The sequence below is a fragment of the Ciconia boyciana genome, chromosome 2, assembly GCF_034638445.1.
Source record: "Ciconia boyciana chromosome 2, ASM3463844v1, whole genome shotgun sequence".
NCBI classification, from domain to species: domain Eukaryota; kingdom Metazoa; phylum Chordata; class Aves; order Ciconiiformes; family Ciconiidae; genus Ciconia; species Ciconia boyciana.
The window spans coordinates 98,514,470-98,537,515 of record NC_132935.1 but is presented as its reverse complement, the minus strand read 5'-3'; the positions used below and the strand labels follow the sequence as shown (position 1 = coordinate 98,537,515).

Sequence of the window (23,046 nt, the reverse complement as noted above, 5' to 3'; positions counted from 1 at the left end):
TTCCTCAAAACAAGAGGAAGAATGCATTTCTATTACAAATTTTAAAAATGTAAACTATTCCGGTTTCTTTTGATTTTTTTTTTATTCTACTAAAAGTAAAGTTGAGAAAAACCTACAGCTCTATGTCTTCTTTAGAGCACTGATCTGCCCAGGGAACAATGGTGCAGAGCAGAAAATCACAACCGCTTTCCCTATGTAGAAGTCAATAAAACGTTTACCCTAAAAAACCCAGAACGTACTAAAAATTACTGATATAGAATGAGACACAGCTACTTAACAGTGAAAGACAGAGCTGTGATGTAGTGCACACCCCTTCCACCAGAAAAAAAAAGCACACTTCACAGCACACACCTGAAGAAAGAGTGTATCAAACTTGGGGGTTTAGGGGAACTCAAACCAGAAGGAACTGCTTTTAGAAGGAATTTTACTGGAGAGTTTCATACTGCCACATCTTTGCTTCTTGTTTCACAGTGGCTTTTTTTTAACCTCATTGGTATCTTCCCCGCTCTCCTACATGATTTGCTCCTTCTCAATTTCTTAGTCCCACTTTCATGGTTATCTAAAGGAGATACATATTTCTGAAGTCCCAGCAGAGTGGAATTATCTGGATATTTCTCCTCACGAACTGCACCTTCAGAACTCCACAGTCTCCTCCTCTCCTACCCTACCACCATAAACACAATTTTACAAGCAATGGAATGACTTGCTGTGATAGATAATCCCTTCCAGGATGTGGAACACTGCTTGAGAAGTCACCTGCAAGAACCACCTCATCTCATGTAAACTGCTGGTGTGTTAACATCTGCCAACTTATTTTAGGATGAGGTTCTATTTCTACAATATGCTTGTCAAAAAAGATCTACATAAATATAATCCTCAAAATACAAAAAAAAAAGTATTTTAGCCTGGATTTATTAATTCTCTTCATCCAGGAAACAATTATCATGCTAAATTCCAACTTAGAGAAGGGAAAGGAAGGGTATAATGATGCATTTCTATTACGGGAAGAGCAAGATTACAAAGGGATATAAACTGGACCCTTTGGTAACAGACAGTCATCAGCAATAATGCCAAGTTCTGAAATGGTACCTGCATGGGGAACTGACTAAAATCACTCCTGCACTGGACACACAAGAGCTGGGCAAATATAAAACAAGATTCCCTCCTTCTGATGCATGCTAAGTGTATTATGGTAACCTGTAAACACGATTTTCTCTTCCATGTACGTGTCAAAGGCAGCTACGCTATGTTTGCTCTGTAAATTCAAGTGCTGCTTTATTTACTTATTTTACTTCCATTTTACTTATTTAGAACAATTTCCATATGGTGACATGCCTTTAATGACACTCATGATTCAGAAATACTTGTGGATGTAGTCAAACAATGTCTATTGACATGAGTCACTGAAGTTAAATACATGTTATTAAAAGTGAGACAAAACAAAAGGCAAATATATATATATATCCAGCAGAACGATAGGGATCATCACCATTTGATCAATCTTCCCTGTGAGTTATATCTGCAAGTTACTTTGAGGTAGCGCTAGAAAGAAGCTGTTGGTCCAAGAGCATTCCTGCAAAAAGAAACATTATAGCTTAAGTACCTTTTAACCTTTTTGTACCCTTTTAAGTACTCTTTACCCTTTTTGGCCTGTTTCTTGTTCCCTGTTCATGGACTGCAGTGACAAACCACTGTACTAAAGCCTTTCTGTTCAGAGAAGTGACAGAAAACAAAACCACTACTCTTCTTGCAGAAATTAGCAGGTTTTCAGTAAAGGCACTATCTATTCCAGCTAGGTGCAATGAAAAGTTTATAAAACCAATACTAAATATTCTTGCAAAAACAACCTTCATCAAGCTTAAAAAAATTTCAGCTGGGTAAAACAGAGGAAAAAAACTGGAAGAAGTGAAATGTCATGGAGTTGAAAAAGTTGCTTCTAAGACTTTTTTTTTTTAAATGCTCCCACTGCAATCAGATCTTTGGCAGATCGTTCAGGTCTTTGCGTAAGCTAGCTAATGCAGGCTGGTAGTTGAACAGCTGTAAGTTTACTTGGTAAAGCGCCTCAGCAATGCATTCTAACAGTTCCGATGCACTCACTTTCTTCTGTATTTGGAGTTCATGGGTAACACACCAATACAGGAAGAAATTTTGCATTCAGTATGCCTTTACAAAGGATGTGCATTACACACACCACCTTGATCCCATGTACGCACTCCTAACTAGAAAGAGGAATACACTAGTAAGGCTCAGGAGACAGAAAAAGAGGTCAGAGAGCTATTTTAGAACAGTGTCACATGGGCTGCAACCAACACACTCTCTTCCTCACCTCATTTTTCTTCTGTGTTGGCTGGAAGAAAACACACCCCCAACATTTCTCAGGTTTGGAGAACTAATGGCCCAAACAACCTCTTCCACTGTGTTACATAAACAGTACTTCCACTATATGGGTACTTCACAGCCCAGAGCAGAGGAACATGCATGTCTGAAAACACTCTCTAATGCAGAGTGTAGAGACCTTGTTCAGAGGTAAAATTTGCATAAATAGGGTGGCTACAGACTGTGACTTTTTTGAGGTTTATGGACCACGGTGATACAGTGTCAGACTAAGTGAAATCACATGCCTACATGGGCCTTATTACATAGTTCACATATTGATCAACCTCCCAAATGCCAAAAATCAGCACAGATACTCCACAGTATTTCTGCTGAGCCAACACACATCCTTAGCATCACATTTTTAACTGATGACACAATAAAAGGTTTCCACAAATTACTTGCTGCAACTTAAGTACAGTGTTAGGTGATGCTATGAAAACCACTTCAAAGCAGGATATAACCCAGGCACAGACCTGGAAGCTGTCTTACTGCTCATCGTGATGGTACTTGCTAATACAAAATCCTTTGCCCAGCAGACCAGTCTGTACTACCAAGCTCAAGCACCACAGCCATGCACTGAAACTGAAGTGACATCAAATCCTATAGGGTTTTGAAGTTTTAACACTCCCATCCAAATTCAAGGAGCCTGCATCTACTATCTGGAGCTCCTCCCTACTGCAGTCCCCTGAAACAATTCTATACACACACACAAGCACCCCCTTTCCCACTCAGACTCTTTGCTTCATTTATTCTACTTCCTGTCACATTCCCATTAACAATCTCCCTACCATCACCCTTCAAAGACTCACCAGTTCACACAAGGGAAACATTCACCCAAGAAATCCATGTTCCCAGCTACCTTGCAACTAGTTCTCCTCAAAGCAGGGAAACAGCTGTTAAAACTGTGACGCTACTCCCCCCTGCCTTTGCTTTCTGACTCTTCCTACATGTACATCTGCACAAAATCCAGGAAGAATGAACTTCCTAGAGTACTTCAAAAGCCTTTTCTCTTTTAGAGCATCTGCATTTCGTGGGCAGGTCTTTGAAAAATATTCCTAGCTGAAATTAAACTGAAGAGGAAAGATGGAGATTCTGGTCAGCAGCTAGAAATGACCTGCCAGTGCTGAGTCACTCTGCAACACAGTATTTGTTTTGAATTTAAGAACAGCATATAGGTTATGACCACCACTTTAATTACATTAAATCACAAAAAAGCCAGAGAACTTTATTCCTATCTGCCATCATAGCAATTATGGTTTAGATTGCCCCCAAAACACACATGGCAGTACCAAAGTGTCTTGACTAGCTTCAGTAGCTTCCACAGCTATTAGCTATGATAATTTCTGCTACCTTTTTTCTTGGAAGGGTATTCTTCTGATTTTATCATTAAGTAGTAAATACTTTTGCATACACATGGGCTTAAATAGTCCCTATGACTGGAAAACACTTTATACCCTTCAAAATGAGAACAGTTTAGGAGGAAGCCACTCAGAAGTTGCTAGCTTAAAGCAGAACTTTCCTCATTGCTATCCCTCCCCTCATCTCCTTTGACTTGACTACTGAAAACTGTCATCCTACTAAAATTTTATAACCTCATCACTATAAAACACCCGAGCATGAAGACTGAATAAATTAGAGATGTTTAGAATAGGGTGCAACTTAGTTGTTACTAGGATAGTTTTTTATTCCCAATGGGTTATTTTTCCTTCTTTAAACCAGGAAGTTATTTTCTCCAAGGGTTTTTAGGCTTAAGAACATGTATTATGTTACACCAGTTTCTTTGCTGTAAAGTGTCAGTTGAGAAGACTAACAAAAAGAAGGGCAGGAATAAAACTGCCAGTAGGGATCATCCTTAGTCTTTGGAACGTTTGCAGCTATGGCAGCTGAAAGTTTGCCCTTCTGTATGTTTAAAATACTGTACTGATAAAGCAATTCTAACTGACCTAGCAGATCAACAGTAGTTCAGTTAGCGCCAGCAGATTGCAGGAGAAAGAGTGGGCCCAAGTATTCCCATAGCAAACCCTGGGAGCGTCTCCCAAATACACATATAATCTAAGCAAGCACGTTAAGAGCTTGTAAAAGATTGCCTAGGTAACTTGGAAGTACACGAGAGCTAGTTTTTGCTAGTGTCCTGATGCCCATATCAAAGACAGGTGAAATACCCCTACTGCCTCCAGCTAAATTCCACAAGCCAGAAGAGAATGTGCTTCACATATGTAAGTAAAATCCCTTGCTGGCAGGTTTGCAGAAACAAAATTTTATTTACACAGGCAAGTCTATCTTTAGACCCCATTGAACTCTTTACATTTCTAGAATATTTACATGATTTCAAGATGCTCCAAAAGTAGAGTGATGAACAAAAAAAAAAGATTACAGAAACTGTCAAAAGCATAGCAAAAAAACCCAACCTATCATTGTGCTTTAAAACTTATGATCTAGAGTAATGTAGAAGAAATGTAATTTTAGCACCTTGGTCATAACGGTCATGCTATATAAGACACTTAAATAGCAGGGGGGATGTCAGAAGTGACCGTATCCAGAGGTTGCCAGTGACAATTCATGAGGGAATCATAGAGTTCTTCACTTGTCTCCATAAATTGCCTGTTCATTTCATCAACATCCAAGTAAAGCTGTGGATCTGAAAACAAAAGCCTGGTAAGTACAAGTGTCAGATCTTGGGAGGCATGCACACAAAAACCTGCAGTAAATGCCTAATAAAATGTGTTTTAGCTAAATTTAATAATCTAATAGATTTAGTAGTAAGTGTCATAAAATTCTAGGTGAATAGACATCTTAACAAACCCGACAAGTCCAGCTTCTTCTGGAATTTGTGTATTAGAATGCTAGCACTATACTGGTATTACAAGGTAAAGAGCAGATTTAAGGATAATTAACCATGAAACCCTCCCAAAATCCATTTAATTAATTTCTACTATAATATGTGTTACACAGGATAAGGTTTCTGAACACTAACACAAGATGGTTCCTCTATGCAAGGAACCATCTGCAAACCTTCCAGGCCAAACAATTAAATTTTGTACCAAATCTTTAAGTGCAAGTTGAATCCTCCTTTTAGGACCCATAATGTAAGCTTTTACCTCAGGGTGTGGAAAACAAAGCTTGTATGTATTAATGAGTTTAACATAGAATATGCTTAGCACAATTAATACAAAGACAGGACAAATTCTGTATTAGCCCATTCTGGAAGGAGAATGAAGGCAAAGTTAGAAGAAACCTACTGTGAAGTGTTATTGACAATGTCCCATTCTACTTGACATGGTGTACACTATCAGCTTTAAAATCCTACCACATCTCAGCTATAACCCCCAGAGGATCCCACTACATCAGCTGAATTTCCAAGACATTCTTCATCCAATAGTCATTGGCTTGTATTGTTAAAGGGCACAAGTATGGCTAAATTCAAGATGCAGTGATAGAACCATCATTACCTTCAGTTATTAAGTCATCATTGATCTCAGTCATAGCTGAAGTTTCCTAAGAAAAAAAAGAAAAAATCTCCTAAATTTAATCATAATCCATTTCAGAAAGCATCACAAATCCAAAAATAATTTTGTACTCCCAAAGCATTCCCTCCTCCCACAACTACAAGAAGGGGGGAGACACAACTGTGTTCGTTGGGGAGGTGGGTTTTGGTTTTTTTGGGTTGTTTTTGTTTGGGGGGCATTGTGGGTTTTTGTTTTGTTTGTTTTTTAAGAAAACCATAATATAGTTCAGGTTGGAAGGGACTTCTGGAAGTTGTAATTGATAAATTGGCTGATCTAAGATAAGACCATCTTACAATAATTATTTAATTTGCTTTAAGCAAAGTACATAAAAACAGGAAGAGAGGAAGCCTACACAATTATGCTGTCACAACTGTTATTTGGCATACATGAACAAATAATGGTATATAAGTCTCTAGTTCTATAGATGCATTACTTAAGCACTTAAATCAAAGACACCTCTGAGGCCTGCTATTCTAACCTCCATACTAAGCAGAAAGCATGATTTCAGTTTTAGGACTTTTTTTGCTCTGACTTACACAATTCGTACAACTTATTATTTGTGGGGTTTTTTTCTTTAAAGCAAGTGTGTAGTATCTTTACCTCAAAAACAGCCGGAGCCATAACAGCATCTCCTAAAGAGCAATCTCCAACAGCTTGCATACTATCATAGGGAGCATAGGAGCTGTAGTTGTAGTCAGCGTAAGGATCATAACCCCACTGTGAGTAGTAGTTCTGATAATCTTGGTAATAATCATTATAGTTGTACGACTGGTACCGCTGGAATTCTGCTTTCAGTCTGAAAGATGAGAAGTTATATATAGTTAGAGTTTGAGAACAATAAACTGTAAACCCAGTTCTGAAGTTAAACAGTTTGCCAGCTTACGCATTTCAAAGTTTAAAAGAAAGCTTTTCTGAACAGTTGCCTAAGCAACAGTCTAAGTCACACCACAAGATCTCAGGTTTATACAGAAGCAAATGCTCTCACCTTCACCCATTATTTTCATGGATTAACTCAAGCCATGACACTTATCTGTATTCATTTTGAGTATTTTTAGTATCTGTATAAGCAAGCTGCTGAGAAATCTTTGTGCTCTGCTAAAAACTAATTTATTAAGACCAGAGACATTTAACAAGCACAGCTGCTTTAAAGATGCATTCAGTCTTAATTAGCCCTTTTATCTTTCTTTTGGTTAATACTAAATCTTATTATTTCCAGAAAAAAGGGGGTGAAGTCAAATTATGTTTCAGAGGAGCATCTGACACTGCCTGCCAGCCATGTCTACCTCAACCTGCTCAATTTTTAGTCCATGAACAGTTGCCAAAGTACAGCTGTCAGGTGAAGTCAGCACTGCCATTATCCAGAATGATGCCAAAGCAGCAGGAAAGTGACAGAACTCATTGGTTCTTAAGACCAAAGGGCCAGCTGATTAGTTTTCACTACTTTCCCTCTCCTGAGTACATTTTCTCAGGGACAACTTCACACTAATCACAAGAATCAATGCACAAGTGTTGTCTGTACTAAAACAGAGGTACACTACATGAAATACATTCAGATAACCCAGCTGCACATTCCAAGATATTCTCTATGCTTAGACATTTCTTCACTGATTACATACAGGAGGCCTCCTGTGTTTGCAGAGTCCAGTTTCTCTGCATCTCCACTTCATTACAGAAAAAATCAGGTCTAGGCTTTTTGTCAAGAATGCAAATTGAAGGAGCTCAGAAATAGAGTTGCCAATATAACTGACTTAGTTACAAACTACTCTGATGGCTGGATATTTTGATGCTAGGAGAGCTTAGTACTCAGCCATTCAGAAACAGATATAGATTAGTGACTTGTATGTTAATACCTATGTTACATTTGTTTCATTACTGTAAAGCTACACATACATTCTAATAAACAGGTATTCTATTGCCTCACTACTGTAGGAAACAAACAACTACATAATGTCTCAAAGTCTTCTGCTTCCAACCTCTCTCCTACATACACCTCTGTAGGAAAGAAAAATCTGAAAATACTGTTGACATTCTTCTGGATAGCAGAAGTGAGGAAACCTGTTTGTGACCTCTTCTTGTTTTCAAAATAATTTAGTCAGAGCAATTCTGGACAGTCCTCTCTTGGGTAAGAGCATTTCCATTCTAAAGCAAAGAGGCAACATTTGCAGAATTATCCAGGGTAAAGAGAAACAAAAGCTGTTATTTTTACTAATTAACAGAACATACAAGCTAACCTCATGAATATACTGAAATCGTTTTATAGAAAGTTCTATTTTTGTCTGTATCCTGGATCAAAGTTTATCAGATTTGGTATCAATTCTCTACCTGTTCAGAGACTTGAATTGCCTTAAATACTGACTGAGAGAACTGAGCCGGCAGAGTAAAAAACCCTCTAAAACCAATTAACTTTAAATTCCCTGCTGCCCCAATCACTTGAAAAGCAAAGAATAGTATTCTAAATAAACTGTTCCAATGCAACATCTCCTTTGGCTTCTTCCCCCCTATATTGTGTATTTTTCTACTTAAGAGTTCCTTCCTCTGCCAGCTTGCTGGAAAGCTAGCTACATGCTACCTTGCCTAGAGGGGAAGGTCTAGAAGAAAAGCTCCCTAGCATACAAAACCACTTGTGTCCCTTCCACCTTCTTCAGGCCCAAACCTGGAAAGTATTTAAGAATGCATTCAGCTTCGCTACTATAAGAATTAAGCCTGGTTACAACAGCAGCTAAGCCCAAGTTACCCAATCTGGCTACACTTAAGAGTTGGATTCCCCCAGCAATCCTGAAAGAGGTTGATAAATCTAGGGAGTCAAAACATAATGCTTCTGTATTTTTGGTTTTGTGGACTGCATCATGGGTGCAGCCATTATAGCAAGGGCCACAGACTTTACAAAGGCAGAGCTACAAGAATCTGATTATTTAGAATTACTGTTATCAATGCACAACTCATTTGTTACCTTTTAGAAATTCCTATGCTCAGCCGGATTCGTTTTCCCCCCAGACCTGGTGCATTCTGGCAGTCTTGCAGTGCCCTCATCTGATCACCTTGCTCACCAAATCTGACAAAGGCATACCCTCTACAATTTTCAAAAGGGAGAAAACAAATTCTAGTATGCATAACAGTTACAAAGCTAATGAATTCAATTTCTGTCTTCTACAAAAACAGAAGATAGTAGCTACTATAGCTTCCATTACCTAAGCAACCTCTCTGGCATGTGCACATGCACAGATGATGCTTTCACTAAATTAAAACCTTGGGCCAGAAGCAAAAAGCTTGTTCTTTGATAGCATTAAGATGAAAATTGCTGAGAGCCAGCAAAACAACACATTTTAATTGCTATCTGTGTAAGTAATCAGATTCCATATTTCTGCATTTACAGCAGGTAATTTGTCAGTTAGTATTAACCCACTCCTACCACTATACAGCACTAACATTCTTTTTTTACTTGCTTTCTCTTAAGTTTCATGAATTAGTCTATCACAGCCAGCATTGTCTGAACAGCAAACTCACTCATCCCTGCTTGACTCACTGCCTGGCCAGTATAACTTCTGCTAGGTTTTATTTACTAATATTAATAGGTTCAGTCTCCCATCCCCCTAAGATTTGCCAGGCCTTATGCTTTTCTCCCACATGTAAAAAGGGAATTATCTTTGTTTTCAGTACTGCAGATGACTAAGTGGACACGCTGTTGTATGTAAGCACAGCAGCACAGATCTCGGTGCACAGCTCTCCCTCTTCCCATCATCTAATTTCTTTCATGCAGATATGCATACAGCTAAATTGAAGCTTATCATGTTAACTGCTTAAACTAACCAGAAAGTTCTAGAAACACAAGGATCTATGCTGTTAAAAATAAAGTAAATCTAGAGACTATTCTCTCTTCCTGCCTCTGAAGAAAATGCAGAAACAGTTCCAATGCACATTCTTATAGAAGCAAACATATTGACAGCATTACACATTTTCACAGGCATTACCTGGAATATCCCAGCAGGTCTGTTGCTATTTTGCAGTCAATACATGAGGGGTACCTCTTTAGGAAATAGTCATAGAGCTGGAAATCATCCACTTCTGGAGTAAGCTCCCCAACAAATATCGAATAATCTGGTCTTTAAAAAAGATAAGAGAACAATTGTCAAGTTTGAGACTAAGGTAGCTGATTGCAGTATTAAGGTACCCAACATATAAGCAGGTAATTATCACTGGCCAAATAAGGAGACAATCTGAAGAGAGTATTAACTGCAAAACTCTGCTAAGCAACATACAGAACTGCAATGTCACCACTCCAGCATAAAGTTCTCAATTTCTCTGGGTCCATTCTACTGCTTTAACAAAAAAAGGCATTTCAAAGACCCATTTTATAAAAAAAAAACACAAAACCCACACAAAACAAAAAACAATAAACCCCCACACCTTTAGAAGTTGGTTTTAAAAAAACATGTATTGTCTGAATGGGGGCTGAGGAAGGAGGCACAAAAATGCCAAGAAAAACTACTACCTGAAGTTACAGCCATGATTCAAAGGAGCTATGGCTATTTTGCCACCACTTCTCAGGTATTATGGGAGAGATGAACTATAAAAAACTTAATTATTCTATTGGCAATACATTTCCATAAGCAATACTTAGCGTATAGGCACTAGATGTGCCATTTCAGGATTTTAAAGATAAGTCATGGCATTCACTTGTCACTATCAATTTAAACAGATAAGGGGTCAGAGCTGCTCATTTCAAAAGGTCTTTACCTGGCTGAACTACTACTAGGGACAAACTCTATTCTTCCTGGTTTTATTTTGTTCTTTTTCTTCCGTTTCTTCTGTGGTGTTCTCCACCAGCTGTAGGCCTGCAGACATTCTCTTTTTTTCGCCATTAAGTCCTGTTGGGAGAAAAAAAAAATCACCTTTATAGTATTTAGCCTTATTTACATTCCTCCCTCCCACTCCCCATCACCACAGGTGATTTCCCCATATTCACCTTGCCCTTGAAAGAAGCCTGGGGTCCCATTTCTCCCTCCGCCTCCCATGAGGGAAAGCAGCCTCTGGGGAAAACGCCTGGCAAAAATAACAGAGCCAAAGGATTGTATGAACAGCCATATTCCCCTGACTTGTCAAGCTGGCTAAAGGATTGACAGCTTCCTCTTGGAATTAGGGAAAAAGCAGATAGCCCTTCGATGTTGGCCAATCCTAAATATTAATTAGCTTCAGGACTGGACTGTGTTCCACTTGAGCTCCAGGACTCAAAAAACCCTGCAGCAGCACAGTCTGAGTGATGAAGAGGCAGGGAAATCATTGCTCTTGCCTAGAAGGGATCTCAGCTGTCCCTATCTCCCCTCATCTAGGAATTCTTCTTCTCTTATGTGAGATGCCTCTCCTCACTACCCAGCTGTGAGTCACTCTCCCAGGCCAGGAACAACAACAGGAGGCCGATTAATGGAACATAAGGAGAAAGCAGACCAGGAACAGGCACTAGCTTGGCTGAGGGACAACTCAAACCCAGACGTAAGGCCAGGAAGAGGCGTAAAAAGTGCCTCTTGGAAAAAAAAAAAAGGAAAGAAAAACCAAAAACCCAAAAACCACAGTTTAAAAAGGAAGTGGGGCAACTACACAAAAGAGGAGGGAAACAACAGCTGTGTTAACACAGGTTGCCTCCCTCGCTTAAGGTTCTGAAGAACGAGCATTTCCAAAAATAAGAATGGTGTTTCGCAGCATTTTTTTTTACTTACGCAGGCTTTAACGTTCTTCCTCTAGAACACCTCTACATATATCTTATATAGAGAGTGTTATGTGCAAGGTCCTTCAGAAGAACTCATGCTCAAATAATCCAAACTGGAAAGCTTAATGTTACGCCCCCAACCTGCTTCAGTTGATATCATTAAGTGTCCAGTGGACAGCCACCAATTACCAAATTACCAGAAGAAATTGTAGGACTAAAAGAACACCCAACTCAGAGCAAGCTAGCTATTTCAGCTTTACATTTACTAGAAATTCTGAGTATGGTTCTGGAATCGATTTAGGCACTGCAAGCCTGAATTTCTGACCAAATGATCTTACCTGGCTTGCCATGGTTCAAACTGTCTTCTGCCTTTCTCGAAGAGTACGGCTGCACAGGTTCAGTTTACTGCACTCCTTCAGCTGAAAAAGATGTGGTGGAGGAACAAGAATCTTAAACTTAAGATAAATTACTTTCAAAGATGTTCACCCCGCCTTACATTTAATGTTATTGTTTCAGAACTTAGAAATAAGTTCTGACTTGTCACTGCTAAAGCAGTGGAGATAAAAAGGATATATGGCCAATGGGATTATGATTAGAAGTCATCTTCACTTCCTTAAATTGTAATAATCCGCAAAGTTTTCCCATTGTTCAAAGCACTAGAAAATTACAGAGAGCTTTTAAGTTACCTATACCTTACCCTTATTTCTGAAATACCTACATATAATAATACAGTAATTCAGAAGATCCATGTTCTAAAATAGTTAAAAACAAGGCAACAAAGATAGAGGCTTCAGTGTTTTGTACAACCCCTCAGTTTTTTCCCCTTTTACTCAAATTAGAAGTTGATTTGCTTGTACCACAAATTATACAGCTGAAAACAAGCAGTGGTACTCCCTATGTGCTAAAGAACAAAAGGAATGAAACAGGGAGGAGGGCACAGTACAGGTAAATGTAATCTTTCTCTGCACCTTTTCTTAGGCATGTTCTCTCTCTTTTGCCTCTTCCATATAGACATTTCACTCACTACCAGTGAGTTAGCAACAACAAATTACCTTTTACTGCTATCACTAAACCAGTGGATACGCTTTCCTGAAAAGGTATGTACCTCTTTCTTGATTCCGATATCCTTTAAGCTTTTTTCCCTAGTCATCCAACCAATATAAATCAGTCCAGAAAACAATTTCATTTGCAAAAGATTTTGCATCTACTTCCACACACAGCTGTTCATTCACCCTGCTGATTTTTAACATCCAGTGTTGCTCCTTCTGTGTAGATACTTGATTGCTCAAGTTTTAATTCCCATTTCCATACAAGAATTTATGTAATGTTTTACGTACTGGCTGGTCAAATCTACATTCACATAATACCATAAATACAGAGTGTTTATAATGCCTTAAAGGCTTGCCCACACAGGGGAACAGTTCAGAGCACTACTTCTGAAAATGGATTAGGCTAACCCGACACAGGATAGTCATATACCGTAATTAGAGCATCCATGCATGGTGTTATTCAGGATAACCATGCATTTCATCCCCACACCCATTCTGAAACCACGAAAATAGTCAAGTACCAACAAGCCCTTAAATACAGGCATATACCAGTAACTTTAGGATATGCCCTCTTACTAAACCTAACTGCACTCATTATAAAGAATTATCAGCAGCAATTTTTTCCTGTTAAAGAAGGTCAATGTTAATAAAAATATCCACAGTCATATTCCTTTAACTCAAGTATAACTTTTATTCAAAGGAACCATAAACTCCTTCATGCTCTAAACACTGAAATACTAGTTATTGAATTCACAGCTGCATAATGTTTTTTTTTTTTAAACTTACCACTCTTTATTCGTGGGATTTAACAGAAGATGGCACGCAGTACAAAGCCGTTTTATTGCAAAAGACTATCAGAAGGCAAGTGATGCAATCACTTCTTGATCAGTTATCAGTTTTACGCAAAACTGCGGTTTTGTACTCTTTCGCTGTCTGATCTTGACTGTCGCCTCTTGATCTTTTCACTAGAAAACAAAAATATTTAAAAAGCAGTTAAAACAGCACGTATTAACATCATATTTTTTATATTTGCCTTAACTGTAGCTACAGTCACAGCTAGCTTACCATTTAAGAAGCGGGGCACCTTTAACCTCCACAATTCAAACACCTCCTTGACTGGATTACACACGCATTTTACCAGCCCATTTATTCCCCGTTTTTATTATTACGTTTGCACTAGCAAAAAGACAGATTCAGCTATTTACGAATAAAAATGACCTGAGCAGCAGTGCTCACCCGAGCTCGGAGGACAAGCCGAGCCTTTCTGCATTAATTTCGCTCACATGAGGAGCTGGGTCAGGGCGGCGGGCTGGGGGAATCTCCCAGAGCGCCTCAGGCCGGCGCGGTGACCCCAGCCGAGCCGCCCAACGAGCGCAGGCCCGAGCCGCACCGTGCCGTGACGCATTTTTATAAGCCACTCGGCACGACGGGAGGAACCACGGCGCCCGGCAAGAAGTGCGCCCCGCCCGGCCGCGGCCCTCCGCAGCGGCCACACTGGCGCCGAGGCCGCGCTTCCCCTTTATTGTGCTACGCGATAAGGAAAAAAAAAAAAACAACCCACAAACAAAAAACACCCACGACGAAATAAAAAAGCCCGCGGGGCCCTGAAGAAGGCCGCGGCGCTCCTCCGGCAGCGCCTGGCGCAGGGACGGGGGGGATTTACCGGCCTTCGGCCCAACGGCCGCCGGGCCTCCCCGCCCCGCACGCGCAGGCCCGCGGCCCAGGCGCCCGTGAGGCGGCGGCTCTGAGGCCCCGGGGAAAGGGAGGGGGCCGCCCCCTCCCATTGCGCAGTAGATCGATTCGCGCCCCCTTCCCCGCTGGCGGCCCCCACACCCCGGCCTCGGTCACGGCGCTCCCCCCCCCCCCCCCGATCCCTGCACTAACGTCTCTCATCCTCCGCGTCGCCATAAGCAGCAGCGCGAGTCCCGCTTCCGCCCCGCGAGGGCCTCCCGCGCAGGCTGCCCCGCGCGGAGCCTGACCCGCGGAGCCCGCGCCCTCGTCGCCTCCCCAGCGCTTCCCCCTTCCTAGTGGCTGGTGGGGACCGCAGGCTCCCTCCCGAGGGAGCGCTGACGGCCGCCAGCCGCGGGCCCAGCCCGGCGCGGCGTGCTCCGGAGCGGGCGCAGGCAGCGCAGAGGACGGACCGCGGCCGAGGGCGGCAGGGCCCCGAGCTGGCGCCGTGCGTGGCGGGGCGGATGGAGCTGGTAGCGGGCTGCTACGAGCAGGTCCTCTTTGGGTTCGACGCGCGGCCCGCCGAGGTAACGGCGGGGGGGGGGGGGGGGAGAAGGGGGGGAGGGAACGCGCGCGCGCGGCAGCCGTTAGCTGCGCCCTAACGGCCGTCCGCCACCCCCCTGACAGAAAAGTAGCGCGAGAGCGCACCCCGCCACTCACCGACTCGTCTCTCCGCGGCCGCAGGGTCAGGCGCCGGGTGGGCTTTTAAAGCGCCGCGGGGGCGGGGCAGCCTCGGCAGCCGCAGGCTCGGCCCCTCGCTGCTGGCGCGGGGTGTGGGAGCGGCCCGCCGACACCCCGCTGCCCGGCCCGGGAGGCGCGAAGGGCTCCCGGGAGCTGCGAATCCTTCGAGCTCCGTGGAAGCGGCCGGCCGCGTGGGTGCAGGGGGCTGTGGTGCAAGCTCGTTCCGCTCAGCCTTTCAGCGCAGAGCTGAGAATAAACAGCTGTGCAGGGGATGGATGCCACATTGTCTCGGGGGGCCGGTGCCAGGTGGAAGGCGTGTCTCCAGCCTGCAATGGTGGAAAAAGGGAGAATCTACCTCCGATGTCCATGAGATTTATCTCTGTGCAAATAGTTTTTCACATACAGCTTCATCTAAGCCCAACACTGATTACAAGAGGCAGTTCGCACGCTTAAATCGTTCGGACTAATCTCCTAACAGCACATTAACTCAGTAAGATCCCATTATACTTATAGCTAAGTATAATTCCTTTGCATTTTACACATATACTTTTTCAGGTTTTGCTTTCTAAAAAAAGAAAAAGAAAACTTACAGGATAATGAAGTTGAAGCTCGCTATGGTAAGCTTCAGAAAGGCTTCTTTATTTTGTATTCCGTTTACAGTCCTGGACGGTTGTCCCTGATTTTACACATCATGCCCACTCTGCCTCATTGTCAGCGGTAGCAGTGAATAAGAGATATGTGGTCACTGGGAGCAGAGATGAGACTATCCAAATCTATGACATGAAAAAGAAGATAGAACATGGGGCACTGCTGCAGCACAATGGTAAGGGAGCTTTTCTTCATAAAAAGCATTAACAATAGAAACTTAAAGCTGAAAAACTTGCCCTTGACAGGAGAAGAAAATTGAATTTTTTTTAATAAGTCTTTAATAGTGATGGTGTCGCAGCCATGATGGTCTGATGATACAAGCAAGGTAAGCTTTCAAGCATAAAAATCCAAAAATAATTTTGGGTATTAGCCCACAAATATAGCTGCTCCTTCCAATTATTTTTAGTTTTAACTGTTTAAGAAGTTATGGCCCACATATGGCTCGTGAGCCATTTTTGTTCTACCAGGACCATTTATCTAGACCATGCCTGCTCCCAACAGCCATCTTTCCCAGTGCCCTTGTCCTGTCACAGACGTACATGAGTGAGTATGTCTCAAGACAGTAAAGAGAGAGTTTGTGTGTGAGAGCAGGCTGCTGCTGCCAGAAGAGTTAACCTGGTACATTTCCCACTTTATGTGCCTCCTGACTTACAGCTGTGAAATACATCAGTTAATGGCTGTCCAAATAAACGTGTTTGGGTCATTTGTAGCTCAATCCTGATTGTCCTTTTTCTCCTGATAACCAAGAAGTACATGGAGCTAGACTGAATGTGGTACCTGCGTTCAACTCATGTATGATAAATCTGGTGCTGTGGGAAGCAGCATGTGCAGTAAATTCAACTGTGTCAAGAGCGGGGCTGTAACATAGGAGAATTCCTTATCACTGATAGAAGCTCTGAGCCACAGTGGTTGAGTACTGCTGTTTCAGGGAACGGACCAGATGGAGTTCAGATATGTATGGCTATAGGCGGGCTGATAGAGCACATCAGTGATGGAATATAACAAGATAGTTTGGGGGGTTTGTGAAGAAATACTTAGGAAATAATTCAGATTTTCCCAAGGGTAGGGTAGTAGCTGGCATGTTTTGATGGCCTGTTTGATGGCATGTTTGATGGCAGTAGCTGGCATGTTTAGAAGCTTCTCTGTTAATTCTTACGTTCTCTGTATGAACATAACTGTTCATTATGTACAACATTGTTAGTAGCTCTGGTTTGTATTTCTAGGCACAATAACTTGTTTGGAGTTCTATGGTACTGCACATCTACTGAGTGGGGCTGAAGATGGACTAATTTGTATCTGGAACACAAAGAGATGGGAATGCCTGAAATCCATTAAGGCACATAAGTGAGTTTCTTAAATCTGCATATTCACGTACGTTTTCATGTTTATTTTCCTTGTAAATAATATATGTCGCTAATATGTTGTTTTGTTTTTATCAGGGGGCATGTGACATCTCTTTCTATTCATCCTTCTGGGAAATTAGCTTTGTCAGTAGGAACAGATAAAACATTAAGGTGAGTCGAAACTGATGAAGGAATGCTGAGAATCGTAATTCAGTAACTCTTAGTAAATTGTTATAAGCCACAATTCTGTATTGGGAGTAGACCGTGAAACACTGATAAAACATATTTGGACATCAAATGGTTCAAAGATCTACTGATTTGTCTTTTTGAGTTCTAGGTACCAGCAATATTTTAAAGTCTTTTAAAAATAGTCCTTGCTGTTCCTAGCTTCTTGTTGTGCCCTGACTCTTTATAGTCACTTGTATAAATATGTTTGCATTTTGGAACACAATTTATTTAAACTTCTGAAAGCTGTCAGGTTTTATTTAGTGTGAGAACAGTAATTTTTCACTTAGAGTGTGTACATGTTGCTGTATATATGTGTTTTAAATACATAAAATGCTATTTTAACAGCGCAAATTGGTATTGGGCTCCTTTTGGGCTCTGCATTGCAAACAGTGGTTTAGAAAATAAGTATCACAAATTCAGCCTTATAGTGTGCAAGCAATATATGAAGTCATCATTTTCTCTTGCATTAAGAAGGCAGTAAAATGCATAGAGATGCTTAAAAGCTTCCTTTGGATGCCTCATGTCAGTAGATAGGACTTCAGTTTCACTGTGCTGTTTTTAACCAGAATACACATTATCTATTGTTGTCTTTCAGAACTTGGAATCTTGTAGAAGGACGATCAGCCTTTATCAAAAACCTGAAGCAAAGTGAGTTTATCACTGTAAATCCACTAAATAAGTTTTATTTCTTGTGTAGAGAAAAGGAGACTGAATTAATCAAGAAGTGAGTTAGTTGCAAGCAACTTTCACGATGTCTTTTTTTACACATGGGAGCAAGCATATGTAAGCTTGTATCCTTAACAATAATCATTTACCAAAAGGGAAACATAGTGACATGAAAGTAATTTTTTTTTTCCTTGAAATTTGATGTCAGGACATTTAAATAAATGTGTTTTGTTTTGTTTTTCTTTATACACTTCTGATAATCAGAAATAAACATTTAAGAGCATAGTTTTACTTTTTTATTCTAGGTTATTTGATTTTTTCCTGAATTTTTCTCAGGCTTAGGTAGAAAACAGTGTTTAGCAGCTTCTAAAGATTCTTACTTTTAGATTCTCATGCAATATAGAGTGAAAAAAACCTGTGTACATGTGTATACAAATGTATCAATGTGTACAGATGCCCACATCATTAAATGGTCCCCTGACGGAGAGAGGTACGTGACCGTGATAACAAATAAAGTGGATATCTACAAACTTGACACAGCTTCAATCACTGGCACTATCACAACAGAGAAGAGAATTTCTTCACTTAGATTTATTACAGTAAGTACAAAAAAGAAAGGTGCTGGGAAATTAACTGGTTTGAAACACATTAAATTAATCACACTTGCATTTCTCTTTTCCCATTCCAAGGATTCTATCCTTGCCATAGCTGGAGATGATGAAATTATAAGGTTCTACAGCTGTGACTCTCAAAAATGCCTGTGTGAATTTAAAGCTCATGAAAACAGGTATTCTGTATTTGTTTACTACTTAAATATTTATGGCAATGCTGAGTGCTCAGTAAAGTTCAATGGCTTATAATGTTCAGCATATTTTACTATTGTTTTTGTTTTAGTATAGAAAGTGAATTTATTTATGTGCTAAATTCCAAATCTAGGACAGACTTGTTTGCTTTTAGTATGAGCACAAGTACTGCATGGTACGTGCACGTTACAAAAACAACAGGGTATAGAATTAGAAATATTACGGTTCTAAATTTATGAGAGTGTGTGTGTGTGTGTCTATGTGTAAAAATACACACACACAGAGGTATGTACTTCTGTGTGTGTGGTCTATGCATTTATGAAATTGGGTACCAGTATTTTCCTGCAAGACCATCTAAGAATGTTTAACCAGTCTTTACAGAATCTGACTCTTTAGAATGCTTAAAAAACCCAAACCATTTGTACTCAGTCCAGACAATAGGAGGGTAATCACATATTCTCTGTTCTTGTCAAATACCAAATATTTGTCAAAATGCTGCTTTTAATTAATCAAAACACAAAAGCATTAGATAAAGTGTCATTGATGTGGTTAATAGTGTGTGCTTAGAAGTGTTCTGAATTGAATCCTAACAAGCCTAGCAAAGGCAAGTGTTCCTACTGTAAATGACAGCACTTAAAACAGATTACCATTCCAAGTTTTTGCCTGTCATTTGTGGGTTTTCTGTTCAAAATTATTTTTAGACTGTTGTCCATTCATCTTTAATTTCTGTCAGCTTACTGTTCTGAACTGCCATGCTATAAAGTAACAAAGTATTACATTTTCTTCACAGAATAAAAGATATCTATAGTTTTGAAAGAGAAGGGCAACATGTTATTGTTACTGCATCCAGTGATGGTTACATTAAAATGTGGAATCTGGATCTTAATAAGGTTGGTCTATTAAACTGCTTGTAACATTTATGGAAAAATATCAGACAACCAAAATTGCAGACAGTTCTGTTATGAAGATTAATTTTAAATCACTGAGGAAATTTTACTTGAAATCTGGATGTCTTGACCTTCCTCCATGTTATGTTCAGTAGAGATGTATATGTCTATGCACATATTTTTACGCACTTGTATATTTTTGTATCTTTGTATCTTTGTAATTTTTTTAAACAAACTATAAAATCTGATGATATTATGGAGATCTCATCTCCTCTTTATGTAAAGTCATGCTTCCCTTCAGACCTACCTGGCCAGACTTATGACTATCTAATCAGTTACATATGTTTTAAGGACTACTGTTAATTTTTGTAATGTTGATGACTTGCTACTCTTTTAAAAACACAAACTCTGTGGTTTGGGGTTGGGGGGGCGGTTGTTCATGTAGGGGGAAAAAGTCCTTTTGAAAAATTCAAACACATTAATGTACTGGGTACTTCTTTTTCCTGTATTTTCAAACAGTTCTGAGTAGCACAGTTCAACAAGGAATCATGTCATATCTTTAAAGTTTCCCATGCTTATTGTTTGCTCTGGGGTTTGTCTTTTAAAATCAGAATTAGATTTTTTTAAATTGAATGCCTAGTAATAAAGGATCTACTATATTCTACTATAAGTATCTCGAATAGTTCAAATAATTATCCCTCAACATTTAAACACTTTATATATCTCATCCAAATTTGCTTGTTTTTAATTTCACCCCCTCTGATTATTTTTATACTTCTAAGTGCAGTAGTGAAAATCCGTCTTTTCCCTTCACCTCAAATTTCTGTTCCCCTTGTACATAATTGACATAGTGATCAGGGAACACTTTACCTTCTCTGTAACATTGTCTTTATTTTGACCAAATGTGAGATTTTCTTCCTGTGCAGGCAAAATTTTGTAAAACTTTGTATAACTGTGTGGGCTGCTCTGTCCAGCTCTGTGAGGTAGAATATCCTAATACAAGTAGTTTCTGGTGGGTTGATGTTGTTATGCTGCACATGGGTTTGTGACACTTTATCCCCTGATACCTGTAATAGGATATTTGCTCAAGTATTCCCAGAGCTGACTGATACAATTGCAGTTAGGCAATTTGAAACACACTCTGAAGAGATTACTTTTAATCAGCAGTCTTTTCTTTGTGAATCTGATGCACTAACTTAAGTCAAATTATTTTAGCTGTACCAAAAAATACCTATTACTCTGGAGAAAATTCCGAAACCATTAACAATTTTTTTTGTGGGTCTATGATTCATCTAGTTATTCCCTGTGTTAAACTTACCCCCATGTGCCTGAAACCCACTGATCTTGCTTATCAAGATATGTTCTTAAAGCCATTGCGAGTTTTTTGTAGAACCACCACTGAGGAATGGTATCAGGAACAGGACTGTAACAATGTGACCATTAACCCGTGTACAGCCTCTAGTTCTAAACATTGTTAGGCACCAGAAATTAAGTGGAAGGTGGGCAGTAAGATACTTTCTCACTTCAAATACTTCAGTAAATTTAAACAGAAATAAAAAAATGTTTAATTAATCTTTTTCTATATTATCTTCAGATTAAAGATGTGCTGTCTTTACTGTGTGAAGTCAATACCAAAGCTAGGCTAACGTGTCTTGCAGTATGGCTTGACAGAGCTTCAGAAATGAAAGAAAATTCTGATAAAGCTGCAACATCATCTCAAGGTAATAGAACTCTGTGTATTTTCAGTTGTTAATGTGACTGTGAAATAGAATATACTAAGTGGGAGTTTTTTACTATATGCATTGGAAAAAGTTTTGGTATCTTGAAGAATTGGGGATATGACGCTGGCAAGTAAGTGATGTAGATATCCTAACCGATCTGATAGTGTCTCAAGCCAGCATGTATGTTGGAGGACATAAGCCTCTTTTCACTTCTATTATATGAAAGTTTTGTTTCTCTTTACTGGAATAACATACAGGGAGGCCATTGTGAAGCTTTTGAGACAGATAAGAAAAGAATAAACAGGTCGATAGAACTGCATGTCTTGTTTTCCTATAAATAAAATTAGGTCTGAGGCCAATGTAGTTGGACAAACTTAGGAAGTCTGGCTCAGTTTGGTTTTTTGGCTGTTGTTTTCCTGTATCGTAATCTATTTACATACTTGATCTTTAGATATTTTCGTATCACAGGCAAAACTACCATAAATGGCACATTCCACTGTAAATAAAAAATCATTTATAACCCCTTTTTAAAAATGATATGCAAATAAGTCTCTGTGCCGTTTTAGACTACAAAGACTGCACGTAAATATCAGTGTGAATAATTTCTTGCTTTTTTTCAGCAAATGAAGATGAAAAATCATCAACAGTCAGGAAAAGCAAAGTTTGTTGGACTGATAAAAGTGATAGAACAGCAAAAAGAAAGAGAAAAATTACTCCAGAGAAGCAAAAATTGGAAGCTCCACCGCAAAAGAAGAAAAAGAAACTGAATAGCTCAGCATGAAGGCAGCTACGTTCTCTCCTGAATAGAGAGTAAATACTGGTGTTGCTGTAGTTTTTATAAGAATGTAAACCTCTGACAGGAATATACCTCCGAATTGATCTGTTGTTTAAAAGCAATGAATGTTTTTACCCTAATAAATTGACTGATCATTCTGGAAAGTAGCAAAAGAGATGGCAATTTTTCCTAAGTGAATGCAGCAAAAATAAATCCAAAATATGTAATGTTTATATTTTTCTATTAACAAGAGCATACACTTTTTAACTGGCTCTAAAAAAGCCAGCTAAAATGATAAAAATAGCTGCATCTGTGTCAGTTACATTTTTGTCTCACTTAAATGCATATTGAAAATATGTACACTTTTTCATTTTAGTGTTGGAAAAGTTACTGTTCATTTGACTGCAAATATGATCTGCCTTTGTCATGCATTACTTTCCTACCGTAAGAAGGAACGTGCTAAAATTACTTAAAATGTGATGATCACATTCCATTCATACATTCACAGAAAATTGTACTTTCTAGGTCTTGACATGCAGCTATACATAGAGTTTATAAGCAAAATGTTTGGGTTTTTTACTGTGTCCATACTTCATCCATTTAATTTTTTTTAAAGTCTTTGCACCCATGGTTCACATGATTGAAATCTTTGGTTCAGAATATGATATATATTTTTAGGTGGAAGAGTTTATATCAATAAGGTTTTACCTTCTCTTCCACCTTCCCATAGTATTTTTTCAAGTCCTTGATCTGAGCTGTATTATTAAAAAAAAAAAATTAACATTTGAAATGTTTGTCATGCTGATAAAATGTCACCCATCTGTTTTGCACTTAAACAAAAAGTGAATTCCTGACCTTCTCAGTCAGTGGGAACAGGATTTTATCCTAAGTCTCATTACGCATATACAGTGGGAAAAACAAAGTTGAGCTGGAG

The 23,046-nt window shown here is 39.6% G+C and overlaps 2 protein-coding genes across 7 annotated transcripts; one reads left to right on the top strand and one right to left on the bottom strand.

Annotated features, from left to right (window-relative positions):
* Nucleotides 1-410: 410 nt before the first annotated feature.
* Nucleotides 411-15,216, bottom strand: LOC140648004 (tRNA selenocysteine 1-associated protein 1-like). Of its 6 annotated transcripts, none has more exons than XM_072853301.1 (11): nt 15,021-15,216; nt 13,419-13,597; nt 11,922-12,002; nt 10,846-10,922; nt 10,617-10,747; nt 9,851-9,982; nt 8,833-8,952; nt 6,483-6,678; nt 5,826-5,871; nt 4,846-5,014; nt 411-1,573 (listed from the first exon to the last, which is right to left on the bottom strand). In XM_072853301.1, the coding sequence occupies exons 4-10, from the start codon at nt 10,873-10,875 to the stop codon at nt 4,878-4,880; spliced, it is 792 nt and encodes a 263-aa protein (XP_072709402.1). In that variant the 5' UTR covers nt 10,876-10,922; nt 11,922-12,002; nt 13,419-13,597; nt 15,021-15,216; the 3' UTR covers nt 411-1,573; nt 4,846-4,877. The 6 variants fall into 6 exon arrangements, with proteins under 6 accessions (XP_072709402.1, XP_072709400.1, XP_072709403.1 ...); XM_072853299.1 differs by lacking the exon at nt 15,021-15,216 and adding an exon at nt 14,517-14,657; XM_072853302.1 differs by lacking the exon at nt 15,021-15,216 and adding an exon at nt 13,869-14,080.
* On the top strand, nt 14,756-22,339 carry PAK1IP1 (PAK1 interacting protein 1). The gene is made up of 10 exons (XM_072853297.1): nt 14,756-14,887; nt 15,702-15,864; nt 16,913-17,033; nt 17,129-17,203; nt 17,856-17,908; nt 18,380-18,525; nt 18,616-18,713; nt 19,520-19,619; nt 21,211-21,337; nt 21,958-22,339. The coding sequence occupies exons 1-10, from the start codon at nt 14,825-14,827 to the stop codon at nt 22,116-22,118; spliced, it is 1,107 nt and encodes a 368-aa protein (XP_072709398.1). The 5' UTR covers nt 14,756-14,824; the 3' UTR covers nt 22,119-22,339.
* Nucleotides 22,340-23,046: the final 707 nt, after the last annotated feature.

Excerpts from the sequence above, each read along its gene's own strand:
- LOC140648004 (XM_072853301.1), bottom strand. The coding sequence starts at position 10,875 with ATGGGACCCCAGGCTTCTTTCAAGGGCAAG. Across the intron at positions 8,953-9,850 it reads GACCTGCTGGGATATTCCAG|AGGGTATGCCTTTGTCAGAT; the intron begins GTAATGCCTGTG and ends TGAAAATTGTAG. Across the intron at positions 6,679-8,832 it reads AGCATAGGAATTTCTAAAAG|ACTGAAAGCAGAATTCCAGC; the intron begins GTAACAAATGAG and ends CTCATCTTTCAG.
- PAK1IP1 (XM_072853297.1), top strand. The coding sequence starts at position 14,825 with ATGGAGCTGGTAGCGGGCTGCTACGAGCAGGTCCTCTTTGGGTTCGAC. Across the intron at positions 17,034-17,128 it reads AAATCCATTAAGGCACATAA|GGGGCATGTGACATCTCTTT; the intron begins GTGAGTTTCTTA and ends TGTTTTTATCAG. Across the intron at positions 17,204-17,855 it reads GGAACAGATAAAACATTAAG|AACTTGGAATCTTGTAGAAG; the intron begins GTGAGTCGAAAC and ends GTTGTCTTTCAG.